Raw genomic sequence first — 16,340 nt, 5'->3', positions numbered from 1 at the left:
AGTCTTTTGCAATTACAAATAATGCTGCTATGAACATTCTGCCCAATTACATTGTCAACTCTGTGTGGGCAGGGGTTTTGTCTGTTTTGTTCTTTGCCGTATTCACAATGTCTGGAACGATGTCTGGAACGATGTCTGGCACCGGATAGATGCTCAATAAATAATTGAGGAATGAATGAATTCTTGTTCCTGTCTCCTATTGCACTTGTTCAATAATTGCTCTAGGACAGTTGTTTTCGAAATATGGTCCAGGGATTTTGGGGGGTCCCTAAGGCCCTATCAGGAGATCTGTGAGGACAAAACTATTTTCATAATAATACTAAGACATTATTGGTCCTTTTTATTCTCATTTTTTGACAAGTTTAAATATTTTCCAGATGTATAACATCATCACCAACAGCTTCATCAAGTATACTTGCCTATTTTTGTCTTTTATAAATGTCTATATGTTAATTTCTAGTATGGTAAATACTGATAGACATAATTCACATAAACAGTTCTTTGAAGTCCTCAATAATTTTTAAGGTTGTAATGAGGTTCTGAGACTAAAACTTTGAGAACTGCTGCTCTAAGGTGTGGGCTTTTCTTGGTAATGCTGAATTGTTTTCTCAAGCATTTGTATCAATTTGCATATCCACTGGGGGTGGATGTTTCCATGGCTCCACGTCTTGGCAAACACTTGGTCTTGACTGACTTTAATATTTACCAATTGGATGGCTATTAACGTGGTTATCTTACTGAAGTTTTCTGTATCCCTGATTACTAATGAAATCGAGTGTGTTTTTCAAATATGGTCCCTTGTTTCCTCTTCTGTGAAAGGCTTACTTTTCTATTAGGTTGTGTGACTTTTTTTCATGGATTTACATGATTTATTTATATATTTTGGATACCACTCCTTTGAGAGTTAAACATGTTGAATATATATCTTCTTCCAGTTTGCATATCAGCCTTCAGTGATTGTATTGAATCTGTAGATCAACTTCAATGGGTCTTTCCAGCCAAAAACATTGTGTACCTCTTTTTTAGATCTTCTTTAACGTCTTTCAATAAACTTTAACAATTTTCTCCATAAAGGTCTTTATGTTTTATTTTAGGTTTCATCATAAGAATTTTAGATTTTTTTAATGCTATGGTAAATTGAACTTTTAAAATTATAATTTCTATTCTTATAAGAATATTGTTGATATGTATTGATTTTAGATCCAACAACTATACAAATTTTTTTTTTTTTGAGACAGAGCCTCAAGCTATCCCCCTGGGTAGAGTGCTGTGGCATCACAGCTCACAGTAACCTCCAACTCCTGGGCTCAAGCGGGTCTCCTGCCTCAGCCTCCCAAGTAGCTGGGACCACAGGCGCCCGCCACAATGCCCGGCTATTTTTTGGTTGCAGCTGTCATTGTTGTTTTTTGGTGGGCCCGGGTTGGATTCGAACCTGCCACCTTAGGGATATGTGGCTGGCACCTTAGCCACTTGAGCCACAGGTGCCGAGCCACAAACTTTTATTAGTTATGCAAATAAGGGCAATTTTCTTCTCTTCTGATCCTTTTTTTTTTTCTTTGAGACAGTCTCATTCTGTCACTCTGGGTAGAATGTTATGAAGTCATAGCTCACAAGCAACCTCAAACTTGTGGGCTCAAGCGATCTTCTTGCCTCATCCTCCCAAGTAGCTGGGACTACAGGCATGTGCCACCATGCCTGGCTAGGTTTTCTGCTTTTAATAGAGATAGTGTCTTGCTCTTCCTCAGGCTGGTGTTGAACTCCTGAGCTCAAGCATTCTACCCACCTTAGCCCTACCAGAGTGCTAGAATTACAGGCTTGAGCCACCACACATGCCCTTGTTTCTTATACCTTTTGAAAAATGTCTTCCTTTATTTCTCTACTGGCTGGGACCTGTAGAACAATGTTGAAGAGAAGTGATAGTGAACATGTTTGTCTTAATCTTGATTTAAAGGAAGTGTTTTTATTTTTAACATTTCACTGTTAAATGTTGTTTTCATAAATGGCCTTTAGGTGAAGGAATGGATATTGCATTTTATTGAAGGTTTTTTCCAGCATCTATTTAAATGATTGTTTTCTCTTTTAACGTGTTAATGTACAAATTATGGTAGTGGACTTTTTTTTTTTTTGAGATAAGAGTTTTGCTCTGTTGCCCAAGTTAGAGTGCAGTGGTGCAATCATAGCTCGCTGCAACCTCCAGGTTGCTCTGGGGTTCAAGTTATCCTGGCTTGCCTTCCAAATCCTGGAAGAGTATATTTAACTAGTCTTTTTTTTTTTTTTTTTTTTGAGATAGAGTCTCAAGCTGTCACCCTGGGTACAGTGCCGTGGCCTCATAGCTCACAGCAACCTCAATCTCTTGTGCTAAAGTGATCCTCTTGGCTCAGTTTTTCTATTTTTAGTAGAGACGGGGGTCTCACTTTTTGCTCAGACTAGTCTCAAACTCCTGAGCTGAAGCAATCCACCCAGCTCCGCCTCCCGGAGTGCTAGGATTACAGACGTGAGCCAACTCGCCTAGCTTTATTTAGCTAGTCTTGAAAGCCATTTGGTCATTGATGGAAGATTTTTAACTACTCAGTTCCTTTAAGGTCATGGGATCATTAGGATTTTATATAATTCTTTAGTCAGTGTTGCTAAATTTAATACATTTTCTAGGTATTTATTTCATCTTCGTTTATAATTTTTTTTGGTATGCAGCAGTTCATATTACTGATATCCTTTCAGTCTCTGCAGTATCTGTAGTTCACCCCTTGTCATTCTTGTTAATCTGTGCCTTCTCATTTTTCCATTGATTAATCCTTCAAGAGGTTTTGAGTGTTTAGTGCTTTAGTTATTTTTTAAAAGTATATTTCCAACTGTCAGAGTGGGTTATAAACTGCCTTAATCTACATTTCTAATATTAGTTGCCAGAGAATATGATCTGTAAGATTTTATTTTTCTGAAATGAAACTAGCTTTACATCCTATCATGTGGTCAGTTTCATGTATGTTCTCTGTGTGCTCAAACTGAATGTATATTACCTAATAGTTGAGTGGAAAGTTCTTTAAGTCTGCATTAAATCAAACCTGGTAGTTTTGCCATGCAAATCTTCTCTTTACCATTTACCCTGTATTTATTTAGTGATATGAAGATTTTATTATGGTAGTGGATTTCTCAATTTCTCTTTAAGTTGCCAATATTTGCTTTCTTTGGGGTTTATTACTAGATGTATACTAATGTAGAATTGTTTTATCTTCCTTGGTCAATTGAACCTTTTGTAATTATGTAGTGACTCTTACGTTTGTGAATGCTTGTTGCCTTCATCTTTTTTGTTGTTGTTACTTATTATAGCAGTATTTTGGCTAGTCTTTATCTAGTATATCTCAGATCTTTCTTTGGCTTTTTATGTCAAGTTTGCTGGAGACACACCTAAAATATAAAGCCAAAGAAAAGCTGCCTTTTATTTGTATTTGAGTCAAGAGTTCCAAGCTGGGTAGAGTGCATCATAACTCACAGCAACCTCCAACTCTTGGACTCAAGCAATCCTCTTGCCTCAGTTTTTCTATTTTTAGTAGAGATGGGGGTCTCACTTTTGCTCAGGCTGGTCTCGAACTCCTGAGCTCAGGCAATCCACCCACCTCGGCCTCTCAGAGTGCTAGGATTACAGGTGTGAGCCACCATGCCTGCCGAAAAGCTGCCTTTTAAATCTAGTCCATTAATACATACTGTATTACAAACAACTTTAGATTTATTCCTAGGTCTTCATCATAAATTATCTCTTCTTTTCTGTCCACTCCCCCTTTTTGCCTTTTTTCTCCCAGGTAAATGGGAGGGTACAAACAACTATTATGTTTGCGTTTGTTAAGTAGAGTCCCTCCTCTTGCCTTTTTTTTTTCATTAACTTTTCTCCTTTGTTGAGTTTTAATTTTTAATTGTACATTTTTTCTTCCAAGTTCTATTCATTTATAAATCTCATTTGTTTCCTTTATAATTCTCTGTTCCTTGTTCCACGCTTTTGTTTCTTTCAACATCATTAATTTTTTTCCCCATGTTAATACCAGTAGTGAGTCTTTGCAGACGATTCTATTGCCTGTTTGTCCCTCATGGTGTCATTTTTCCCTTGAGTTTGTGATATTTTAAACTTACTCTCCTTGACCAAGGATTTGAAGCAATGGACTGAAATTGAGATCCCGAGAGAATCTGCTCTGTCAGACATCCAGGGGCAAACAACTTGAGACCACTGTAAATTACCGGCTGATGGTTCTGTGATTTCAGGTAACAAATATAGAGGAAAGGCCTGTGGTTATGAACTTGAAGTTAGTAGTGATTTATCCCCCTTTATCTGGCACGAAAATTGAGGTAGGCAAGCTTCCTTGCTGCTCACTTCCCTGTTGTTGCCCTATTAAAACTTCGGCCTAGGTAAGCCTCAAGCTCTAGGTTTAGGCCATCTTCTACTACTAGTTCAAGGACTTCAGAGGTCAAAAGAACTCTCATGGCAAAAGCAGGCTTTGGTGCTGTCTTCTCTCATAGGTTTCTTATTTTCACTTCATTTTTGGAGTTTTCCAAATTCCTTGTTTTCAATGAATTAAATATTTTATATTATGTAATTAAGTTTATGTTATTTTGTTATTCTTACGTGTATTCAGCATTTGAGGGTTTTTTTTTTTTTTTTGGCTGGGCTGGTTTGAACCCACCACCTCCCATATATGGGGCCAGCGCCCTATTCCTTGAGCCACAGGGGCCGCCCCATTTGAAGTCTTCTTAACTGGGAATTGTTAGAGTATCTAGGCTGTCTTACTCTTGGAAATGAAATCTGGATTCAAATTTTTGTTTGCGCTTTATGCTGCAGGGAACACATTACTTTGTAGTCTATGCAGAATTCTAAGATGCCTGGCTCTCTCCTTTGTACTCTTCTTTAAGATAGCACTTTCATTTTATGGGGACGGCTACTTGCAAGGTTGGAAATGTACAGATACACTTCCCCAAGGGAAGGGCTCTGCCGTTTCCTTGAATGGCCCAAACATTACTCTTTGTATTCTTTGATTAATGATTGTGTTGATCCGAGAAAAGAATTTGGGTTTGGTTTCTTGTAAACCTAATATTGCGGATTATATATGCATGAATGAGCCTACTTGGTATACCTGTTCTGGCTGAAAAAGGCACTTTTTGTTATGACTTGTCTTTCTCCAGCACCTTGTTGTCAACCAACTCCCCAGTGTTCAAGCTTCAGAAATATCTTTCATATAGAAAGGTACTCTGAAATGTAGCCCTAGAAAAGAGGTGCAGAATTGAAACACAAACCTGCGCTGTTTGCTTGTAGAGGACAATCAGAAAGAGCTAAAATTCTACCTCAAAGAGGCAAAATGTTATGCCTAGTGTCAGAATTGTATAATCTCAGTGTGTTTGTGTGGAAGGTGGAAGAATTGCCTGTTAACTTGTAAACCTAAACCTGCACCCCTAAAGCCAATACATGGCCATTAAGATTCTGCAGACAGTGCCGGCACGGATTTACTGACTTTATTCCTACTTTTGACACACTTGTTGGCATTAACTTTGGCAAAGAAGTTCTAACAATACATTATTTTGCATAGGTCTCTCTTTAATGTGCAGTGCAAGAGGAAACAGTCCCTGGAATAAGGGGAGGGAAAGCTGTAGCTGTACTGTTAGGCAAGTGTGCATCTTTAAAGGCAATAGCCAGAAGCCAGAGAAATGAATCTATCCCAGAGCCATAGGTGACGTGAGACTTGAAGGGATTCTACATTATGGTTTCACAAATCCTTAAAAATAGGCACAAAATGAAGCAGTCTTGAAAGAAATACCTAAGGGGCTACAGCAGCCAGCATAAAGGCTGTAGTAGTAGTACATACCTACGCAATTTGGGGTGATGCTTATCTCTACATTTGGTGATTAGTACAAAGTTTTTGTAAATGTTTGAGAACTTTTTCCGATGAAGCTAAGAACTGAAGGATGAGTGGGACTTAGCTAGGCAATATATGAGGTTTAGGGCCATTTGAGGTAGATGGGAGAGGGGAAGGAAAAGAACATGCGTAAGAAGCCAACCTGAGATCAGGGTGGCTGGAGCATTTATGGAGCAGGAGGGAGCTAAATCTGGTGAAATAAGCAAAGGTAACATTTCCATCTCTAAAAGAAACCACAAATTAAAACTGAGTATTTTTCAGACAGTCTAGTATAGCTCCTTGAAAAACAAAGTCAGGGTGGTTCCATATTTTGCTCATGAGCACATTATATGATAAACTGAGTTTATGGTTAATATATACAAATTTTTAACTTACATAAATTAACATATTTGCCTAATTCTGCGAGACCAAAGACATACATTTAAAATACACTAGTTTTTAGTATAGACTTTACCACATACTGCTTATTTGAGTGACTTCAAATGTATTTTACCACACAAAGCAACATTGTCTTTTTGCGGTTGGGGACAAGGGGTTAGGCTTGAGAGAAAAAAATATTGGTTTTTTTTTTTATTTAATTTAATTTTTTTTTTTTTTTTTGAGACAGAGTCTCACTTTGTCACCCTCAGTAGAGTGCTGTAACATCATAGCTCACAGCAACCTCCAACTCCTGGGCTTAAGAGATTCTCTTGCCTCAGCCTCCCAAGTAGCTGGGACTATAGGCGCCCACCACAACGCCCCGCTATTTTTTTTCTTGCATTTTGGCCAGAGCCGGGTTTGAACCCACCACCCTTGGTATCTGGGGCTGGCGCCCTACTCACTGAGCTACAGGTACTGCCTGAAAAAAATATTTTTAAAAATATCTTGCATGGCAAAATTTCATTCTTGGCCAGTGGCAAAAACTATTTTACTTTTCATGCCTAACTGCTACTGCTGTAGAAGTCCTCTTAGTTGGGTCCTCAAAACTACATTCCATTAGAATTATTAAAGGTAACTAGTTTTTCTTTAACCCACTAAGGCAATCCAGAAAATAAGCAATAAGGTGTGGTTTTGAAGAAAGGCAAATGCTGCATAGATATTACAATGTAGGAAGAAAAGAAATACAAATAGTTTCAAACAGCGTCGTATCAAAGTATAGAACATTAGGAAGGTAGCATTTTAAAAAACAATCCTCTCTAGACTAAAGCATCTCAAGTATTAATGAGGTAGTAAGGGGACAGACAGAAATTACTAAAATCCCTTCTTCTACCTATGACTTAATCACTAAGATACTCATAAAAGCAGTATTTATGAAATTATAAAAAACACTTTTAGGTTAACATAGGAGCTTGCACACTTAAGAAATACTAGGGGAGAAAATGTGACATTCAATTAAATGTAATATGGGCCGGGACAACAATACCAACTCTCACATGCAAGAAGGATGTTGTGTCCCTGACCCATGCAGAATGTCCATTTTCTTGCCTATCAAGAGTATGAAGTCCATGTAACCCAAAGGTGACCTGATGTTACTTAACGCAAACAGTTAGTAAGTACTACTAGTAAATTATTAAATTTAGAAACTTGCTTTGGTATATACTAATCTAAATTTTAAAGTTGTCAAATTCCTTTTGTATCTTGACTATTCAAACATAACCAAATTGTTAAATGGATTTTAGAGAAGGAATCTGGTAACCAAAGACTAAGAGCTTTTATCAGTTATATAGTAATGTACTGCCTTGATCAAATTAGAAGATATTTCAAAAATATACATATGTAAGTATCAAAAGTCTTGAAATTTTGCATTTCTGATAAATAGCAATTCTTTTAAGAATTTAAGAAGACAATCATGGATGTACAAGATTCAGTGGTTCTTTATAACTGAAAAGATGTAAATAGTCAAAATGCAATAGGGGATTAAATAAATTATGATTCAGTCATACAATAGAATAATAAACCAATAAAAATGATGCAGAAGACTATGTGTGACCTGGAAAAGATGTTCAAAATATATTGTTAAGTGAAAAAAGCAGGTTACAAAACAGTATGCACAATATGAGCCCATTTTTATAAAAATATACATATTTAGCAAAGTAAAAGGACAAATGATATATATCAAAATATTAACATTAGTTATTTCAACATAGTAGGATGATTGTTGATTTTGCTTAACTCCCACCCCTGGTTTTCCTATTTGAATTTTCTTTTTTTCTTCTTTTTTTAAGACGGAGTCTCACTATGTTGGCCTCAGTAGAGTGCCATTGCATCACAGCTCACAGCAACCTCACACTCTTGGGCTTATGCAATTCTCTTGCCTCAGCCTCCCAAGTAGCTGGGACTATAGGCACCCACTACAATGCCCGGGTATTTGTTGTTGCATTTTTGCTGGGGCCGGGTTTGAACCTGCCACCCTTGTATATGGGGCCAGCACCCTACCCACTGAGCCACAGGTGCCACCCTGAGGATTATTTTTTAAATGAAAAATAGGAAGAGAGGGAGTTACTAACTTCAGATTAGTCCAAATATGCCACCAAAGGCTCCTTCTGGCAAAAGTAGATTTTTTTTGTTCAGCCTGTATCTGGGAAATTGCTTCTACCTTACAAATTTGAGTGTCCTTCCAAGATTTACATTCACTCAAGCTCCCTTTTAGGCAAAATATAAAATAGAAGTTTTTGATAATTAAAACTTTAAAAAAACCCTCTAGTTAATTAAAACCAAAGGCATAGACGAGAAAATACAAATTTTCACTTTCAAAAAGAAGCAACCCAAGTACATATTACTAAATTATACAAAGTACATTATCTAAGTTTAGTTTATTGCAAAGATCAAGACAGCACACTAAGAGTAGGGGGCTTCTGTGTTAGCCCGTTCTAAGCACTCACTCTGTCCTGAATCTCATTCACTCATCCATGCCAAAGGTCTGACACAGAAGGATGTCCAATGTTTCTTGGCTCCTATAGTTAAATAGGAAACTTGACATTTTAATTAAAAGGTAAAATGAGGACATTTACCATCAGACTATAAAATTCTCTCCGGAGAGAGGATACTATAGTACTTGAGATATGTTTTGAAAAAAATCATATGCCAAATGAAAAGGGCACCATTTCAAGAGCACTGGGAGTACATTAAACCTAAGTGAATCCAACACTCATAATAATGTAACTCAAAAACAAATCTAGTCGTAACAAAAGCTCCAAAAACTAAAACTACATTAACAGGCACAATGGACAGTGTAAACACTGTTAATGGGCACCAAGTTTAATAGGGTAGACAATATTTGCTTCTGCATTCACACTTATTTAATTACATTTTTTTTAATGGTGCTGCTTAAGCTATGAATGTTTTACTGGAAAAAAAATTTTTTAATAAATATGGCAAATCCTAAAAACCTAGTTAGGTTATCATGCAAGATACATAACCAAGACAAACTCAAATTTTTAATAAAGGCAACTTGCATTCAAAATGAACTCTACCCTTATATTTTATTAAAAGGGCAAACATCATGAATTAACCCAGCTGCTTACTTGAATTACAAAAGTAACATGATTCAATATGAAAATAAGAAACTGTCTACAAATCTCTGACAGTAATAAATTGCAATATACAATGCATACAGGAGTCATACAGAGCAACAAACTCTTGTACAAAACAAAAATATTTTAATACCTTTAAAATCCAATTTTTTCTTTAAAATTATTCATGAAAAAGATTCTCAAGTCAGAATTAACACCTCAATTAGTCAAGCATCAGGAAGCTACATTACAGCTATTAATGTACAAAGAGACATCTTTTCACCAGTCATTTCCTTCTGATGTCTCTGCTCCAGAATCATACAGACTCTCGCTTCTCTACATTCTCCATTCCATTTCTTCAGATCATGAAAACTGAATTTGTTGAACACCAGAAATCTAAAGTTAGAAAATTTAAATGGAGCAGAATTAAAGAAAAAAATAGGTTAAAAGTAACATATGCAGGTTATAAACATTCACTGAATAAAAACAAAAGACAAAGAATAACTGCTTCCCCTTGCAGAGCTCTACTCCCTCCACCCAAGGGAGCGACTTTTTAAGAATTTCTTTATTTTTCTCCCACCCTTTATGTAGTATTAACATGTGTATATATTTTTAACAATGAAAAGACTACTTTATACAGTATTTTGAGAAAACACAATTTTTAATAATCTTATCAGGTCCTTAATAATGATGTATTGAAATTATGAGGTCTGACAATTAAATTTGCAACTTTATCCTACAAAAAGTGCTACATATCTCACTGCTGAATATACTAGAGTAACGTCTAAAGTACTGCCCTTGGGAAGCTATGCACCGGTGCTAGCACCTAGTCCACCCTTCAAAACAATTTTGGAACTCTTTTTTTGAAATGACCATCAGAGCTGTCATCCTATAAGATCTTACAATAAATTCACAAACTTGCCACCATGTGCCTACAATGGCAGCACTGTACAAACAACTCGGTAAAGTTTCATAACTTTGATATATCAGTGTCTTACAACTGTGTTTTGTGTCCACACATGGTGGTGTCTTGCTGAAGGGTATTCATTATTGCATGTTTTTGTGTGCTGTTTGACAACAGCATCGATGGTCATTCCAGAGAAAGAGTTCCAAAATTGCTTTGAAGGGTAGGCTAGGTGTTGGCATCAGTGCATAGCTTCCCAAGGGGAGTACTTTGAAGGTGACCATAGTAATATTCAGAAATGAGGTATGTAGCACTTATTCTAGGATAAGTTTGCAAACTTAACTGTCAAATCTCATAACTACCTGTGATAAAAAAAATCCTGGATATAATCAATTTTTAAAATAGTTTAAAACACAAAGACAATACAGTACCTGTTGATATGATGTTGTGTAAACCATAACATTTTGTTGTTGACCATCTGTGGCTATTAAGCCAGCTGGTAACTGGTTAGCTAAAAGACAAAACAAAAAGTTAAAGCAGGAAAAAGACCTACACCTACTTTCTTGGTCTGGACCTTAACGTTGCACAATTACATTAATGTCTCATTATAAATCTGCTACTTATCAATGACATGAAACTTGGGCAAAAATCACAACCTCCTGTTTTCCGCTTTTTAAAAAGTTCTCTAAAAAGCACATTTTTTATATTACATTTTCCAACCTTCTGAATCTTTATATCCCTAAATGTACTTTAGCTACTAACTGCTTGTGTATAAAGCTCCAAAAAAAGAAACCTTGAGTTCAAATTTATTTAAATCACAAGATTTTATATTACACACTACAATTCTCAGCCTTCCTCCTATCTCATGTGAATCTTCACCAGAAAGTAGGAGTTATAGAAATCAGAATTATTTGTGAAAGGTTATAATGTCTGTGGAATTAAAATGTTTTATACTTTACATATATAGGGTGTGAACAAATAAGAACTGTTTAAAATACTGTAGAACTTCCATAGTTGACCACCTCCCTACATTGACCACCTCCTTAAATTAACCTAATTTTCAAAGACTGGACATGCCCCACTGTATCAGTACAGTAGGCCTTGTTCCTTATATTGACCACCTCCATATGTTGACCAGTTTGTTAGAGTCCCTTGGGTGGCCAACTTAACACAAGTTACCCTGCAGTGCTATGTCAGGCTGGGCATGGTGGCTCATGCCTGTAATTCTAGCACCCTAGGAGGCTGAGGCAGGAGGATGGATTGCTAAGCTTAGGAGTTTGAGGTTGCAGTGAGCTATGAGCATATGATCATACCACTGTACTCTATCCAGGGTGACAGAGCAAGACTCTGTCTCAAAAAAATTCAATTAAAATAAAATAATTAAATAGAATAGTGCTGTCAAAGACTCAACTGCTGATATTCCAAAAATACCACTATAGACATTTAGTGTGAATCACTGCTAACAGTCCATACAAACTGTATACTTACTAAATGCCTCTTCTGTGAGCTCTTCACTTAGTCCATCTGTAGCTGTGACTGCTCCACCAATTCCCTTCTCTCCTTTCATAGCCTGGGGAAGAAAAACAAAACAAAAACAAATATAAAAGACTCCCAAATCACTGATATTCAAATGAAATTGTCTTCCAAATGAGAACACTTTCTTATTGCCTAAAATTAGGAGCTACTATTTATTAACACTTCTGGTTAATTGCATTTGGCAAAGCTTTCAAAATGCTTTTTATATAAGCAGTAATCATTACAAGACAGTGTTAGTAATGACCCAGAAAACCTTAAGTATTTATGATAAAAATAAATTTTTCTTACTCCATATCACATTAAAGGGCTATGAGAACTCTACTTACAGATGAAGAGGTCTGAAAAATACTGTGAATATTCAGCTTATGAATTTCCTACAAATGATTCAAGTCATCAATAAAGTATATATATTGGCTCTTGGCCAACTGAGCAGAATTGTAGCAGCAGGTTGAGAGTTAAAACTTCCTAAATGAAAATTACAGTTTGAACTAATTACCCCTAAGGTTCTATCCACTCTAAGTAAGGTTCTATGATACTAAAAATTTGAAAATGTGAACAATTTACACATTCTCTTCCTACTTCAATTATTCCATACAGATACCACTAATTTAATGGGATTCTAACACTGAAGATATTAACTGCAATTAGTAATACTGTTGTGTGAACATTATTTACTTAGTACTCTCAATTCTGTGACACAGGTACTGATGGCCTCACTTTAGGGATGAAGAAACCAAGGTCTAAAGCACTTAAATAATCTGCACAAGCTCACAGAGTGTGCATGTAGTAGGAGTGCGAGTCAGCTCCAGGTAGTCTGGGTCCAGAGTTCATGCTTTTTTTTTTTTTTGAGACAGAACCTCAATCTGTCGCCATGTGTCACCCTCACAGCAACCTCCAACTCCTGGGCTTAAGTGATTCTCTTGCCTCACCCTCCCAAGTAGCTGGGACTACAGGCACCTGCCACAATGCCCGGCTATTTTTTGGTTGCAGTTGTCATTGTTGTTTGGCAGGCCCGGGCCGGATTTGAACCTACCAGCTCTGGTGTATGTGGCTGGTGCCTTAGCTGCTTGAGCTACAGGCACGGAGCCAGAGTTCATGCGCTTAAGCATTACATAACTATGTGGCAGTTAGTAAAAAGCAAAAGAAAATAGCAAGGACAAACTATTTAAGTAGTATAAGTAATTAAGTTCTTCTGAGAAATGTTACATTAATTCACAACAAAATGAATTTTTAAGTAATATATTTAAAAAGTCAAAAGTTAACAGTAGATCTTATTTTCTTAAAAGCATACAGGAGACATTTTATTTACCTCTCTGAATTTCTGAAGGTATAATTTCAGAGGTTCCACATAACTGTCGAAGCCTAAGGTAGACATGGCAAAGAGAATATCCTCCCCGTTGATTGTTTTCCGTTTCTCTTGATGGCATCTTTCACTTGCTTCAGATGTTATAAAGCTGATGAACTCACTCACACATTCTTGAACACATTCTTTGGCATCTTTCGCAATCTGGAGAGTAAAACCATAGGTAAATTTGCAGGGAATATAACAATCACCTTCCTAACAACCTACAAAAATAAAAGGCTATTCAGAAGAACACATCTTTCCGTTTGTGGTTGTTAATCTTTAATTTCTGAAATGTATGCTGATAACATTAACACAATGTTTACTATCAAAATTCCAGCTCTCAGAGTCAGAATAAAACTGAACACGTGAGAGGGAAGCCCTGACAACTATTCACAGAAAACGAATACAATTTCGATATGAAAGAACAATCACTAGGCATTCCTGCCACTACAGACAAAATAAAAACTCTCGCTAATTAAGTCCCAGTCTTGTTTACACACATAGAAAGTAAATAAGAGCGGCATAAATGCAGTCAAGCCAGAAAGTGTAATGTGAACCACATATATATTTTAAATTTTCTAGGAGCCATGTTAGAAAAAAGAAACAAGTAAAATTAATTTTAATAATACATTCTACTTAACCCAATATATCCAAATCATTATCACTTAAACACAGAATTAAGTTTAAAATGAGATATTTAAATTCTTGTCTTTATAGTAAACCTTCAAAATCCAGTGTTTTATATTTACAGTACATCTCAACTCACACTAGCCACATGTCAAGTATTCCATAGCACATGTGCCTAGTGGCTACAGAACTGGAGAGTGCAGGCCTTAACCTATGTAAAGCAATAATCAGCAATTGTACTTTTTTCCCTTAAAACATGAGGAAGATTTCTCCAATTGGAACTTCAGGCTTAGAGACGTATTTTAATAATATCTTGATTTCATTAGTACTTTTGTAAGCTATAATAAAATAACAGCACACTATGCCATAGAAAATTAAAAGGGGTGAATTTTAATTCAGACCAAGTAATGGAGTAGTAACAATGAGTTTTCAAAAGTTGTTCTAAGAAGACAAAGCTACCTAGAAAAAAAAATAAGACCAGCTGAAATGTATATTAATATCTATTATGTAAAAATAGCTATTTCGAAACAACAGGATTTTTTTTTAAATCCTTACCACACCTTAAGCAGTCCAATGACTTAAAGTTGCTACAAGAGTATAGGAATTACAACTTCATATGCCCTAACTTCATAATTCTGATGATGTACCTACTTTTAAAAAGATCTTAATTCTATTTTATGGGCTTCTGATAAACAGGGACAGGAACAGGACAGAACTGAAAATGAAACACTATTCAGTCATTGTGTACATAGAAATGAAAAGAAATACTTGATTTACTAAAAGGCTGAATGACAGAAACCATGTGTATTCACGTAGTTTTACATTTTCCCGCAAAAAAATCTAGTTAAATTTCTCCCCTATATGTTACCTTTCCCGTTTGAGGTATGGCATTTTTCATTATCCTAGCCACATTTGCAATTGGAAGATATATATCTTGTTCTCTGAAACTTTCTTTTGAACCATTTGTGTCTTCATGATCATTCATGCTGTCCTCAGTATCTAAAGAAATAAAAGTATTTAGGTTTAAAGATTCTTAGAAAAAAATTTTTTTTTGCAGTTTTTTGGCCAGGCCTGGGTTTGAACCCACCACCTCCAGCATATAGGGCTGGCACCATACTCCTTTGAGCCACAGGCACCACCCCAGATTCTTATAATTTTTATTTCAAGATAGAAAAGACTATCCAAAATGATCTAGAATTAACAACGCTTCTGGTTCCCTTCTAATCCTTTTTAGGGATTAAGATAAAAATCCTTTTCACAATTTTCACAGGGCCAGAACTAAACTTACTCATTAATTTCAAATTCACTGTCTAGAATTCTTTTATCTTCAATTATGCCTTCTAAAATCCTACCTATCCACTCTCCAAAAAGCTCAGATAAAATCTCCAGAGTACCTTCAAAAGTGACTTTTCCTTTCCTAAAATACTACAAGTGTTTCTCTGCCTTGGCTCTGACACATCTTATAACTTTTGTTAATTCTCATTTCCCCTATTAGATTTTTGCTACTTGATGCTCCCAGTCAGCTGTGTTTCCTAGGACTGGGTATAGCACCTTCCACAGAGCAGGTGTTCACAAGTATTTATTGTATGACTCAGCTATAAAACTTACTCACAGATGGCAACCAATGGTTCTTGGAATATTGCTAGATTAAGAGGTTGTGTGTTTATGGGGCAGCACCTATGACTCAAAGGAGTATGGCACTGGCCCCATATGCCGGAGGTGGCGGGTTCAAACCCAGCCCCAGCCAAAAACTGCAGAAAAAAAAAAAAGAGAGAGAGAGGAAAGAGGTTGTAGGTTTATCCAAAGCCAAGTCTGTATAAACTTGTGCATGTAAAAACAGAAAACTTTAAAAGATTTATATAAACTTATTTATATAAATTTCTACAGAATGGAAAAAGTGGATTTGAATATAACTGACCCAGACTGGATTACTTATGTAGTAACTAGTTTTTAAACAAAGCTATAGCAGAAATGCAACTATTCTTACAAAAAGTCAATTTTCAAATTTTATTTAGATATAACTGAAGCTTTCAAAGTACCAATAACATCCTTTTATGACTAAATGCAGTATCTTATCAGTCAACTTCTCACTCTATAAATACTAAATAATTAGGCAAGGCACTTAAATTGACTCAATTTACATTTTTATTTGTTTTAAAGGATGTTATCAAAACTAATTTACTTGAATATCATTTTTAGGATTAAATAACTAATGCCCACCTCAGGTGCCTTCTAAAAAATATAACTCTCTGTACATAGGTATGAGACATGTAACACCTAGCTATTTAACTCACCCTCTAAAGAACTGTTTTATTTACTGTATCAACTGATTAAGAATTTCTCGGGCTCGGCGCCTGTGGCTCAATCAGCTAAGGCGCCAGCCACATACACCTAAGGTGGCGGGTTCAAATCCCCAGCCCGGGCCCACCAAACAACAATGATGGCTACAACCAAAAAATGGCCGGGAGTTGTGGCGGGCGCCTGTAGTTCCAGCTACTTGGGAGGCTAAGGCAGGAGACTGGCTTGAGCCCAGGAGTTGGAGGTTG

At 36.3% G+C, this 16,340-nt stretch overlaps 1 protein-coding gene across 5 annotated transcripts in view; it reads right to left on the bottom strand.

Annotated features, from left to right (window-relative positions):
* Positions 1-9,207: 9,207 nt before the first annotated feature.
* Positions 9,208-16,340, bottom strand: part of NFYB (nuclear transcription factor Y subunit beta) — a 19,675-nt gene continuing 12,542 nt past the window's right edge. For 4 of the 5 annotated variants that reach the window (XM_023509384.1, XM_023509385.1, XM_023509382.1 and 1 more), the window contains 5 exons: positions 14,663-14,793; positions 13,132-13,329; positions 11,775-11,856; positions 10,718-10,797; positions 9,208-9,778 (listed from right to left, as the gene is read on the bottom strand). In XM_023509384.1, coding sequence (XP_023365152.1) covers positions 9,746-9,778; positions 10,718-10,797; positions 11,775-11,856; positions 13,132-13,329; positions 14,663-14,793 — 524 coding nt within the window. In that variant the 3' untranslated portion in view covers positions 9,208-9,745. The remainder of the gene's footprint in view (positions 9,779-10,717; positions 10,798-11,774; positions 11,857-13,131; positions 13,330-14,662; positions 14,794-16,340) is intronic. The other variant, XM_003783290.3, reaches the window with a different exon arrangement.

The sequence above is a fragment of the Otolemur garnettii genome, unplaced genomic scaffold (genome assembly GCF_000181295.1).
Source record: "Otolemur garnettii isolate 467f Iridium unplaced genomic scaffold, OtoGar3 scaffold00007, whole genome shotgun sequence".
NCBI lineage: Eukaryota > Metazoa > Chordata > Mammalia > Primates > Galagidae > Otolemur > Otolemur garnettii.
Note: the sequence above shows the minus strand (reverse complement) of the source record. Positions and strands in the feature narration are given on the sequence as shown.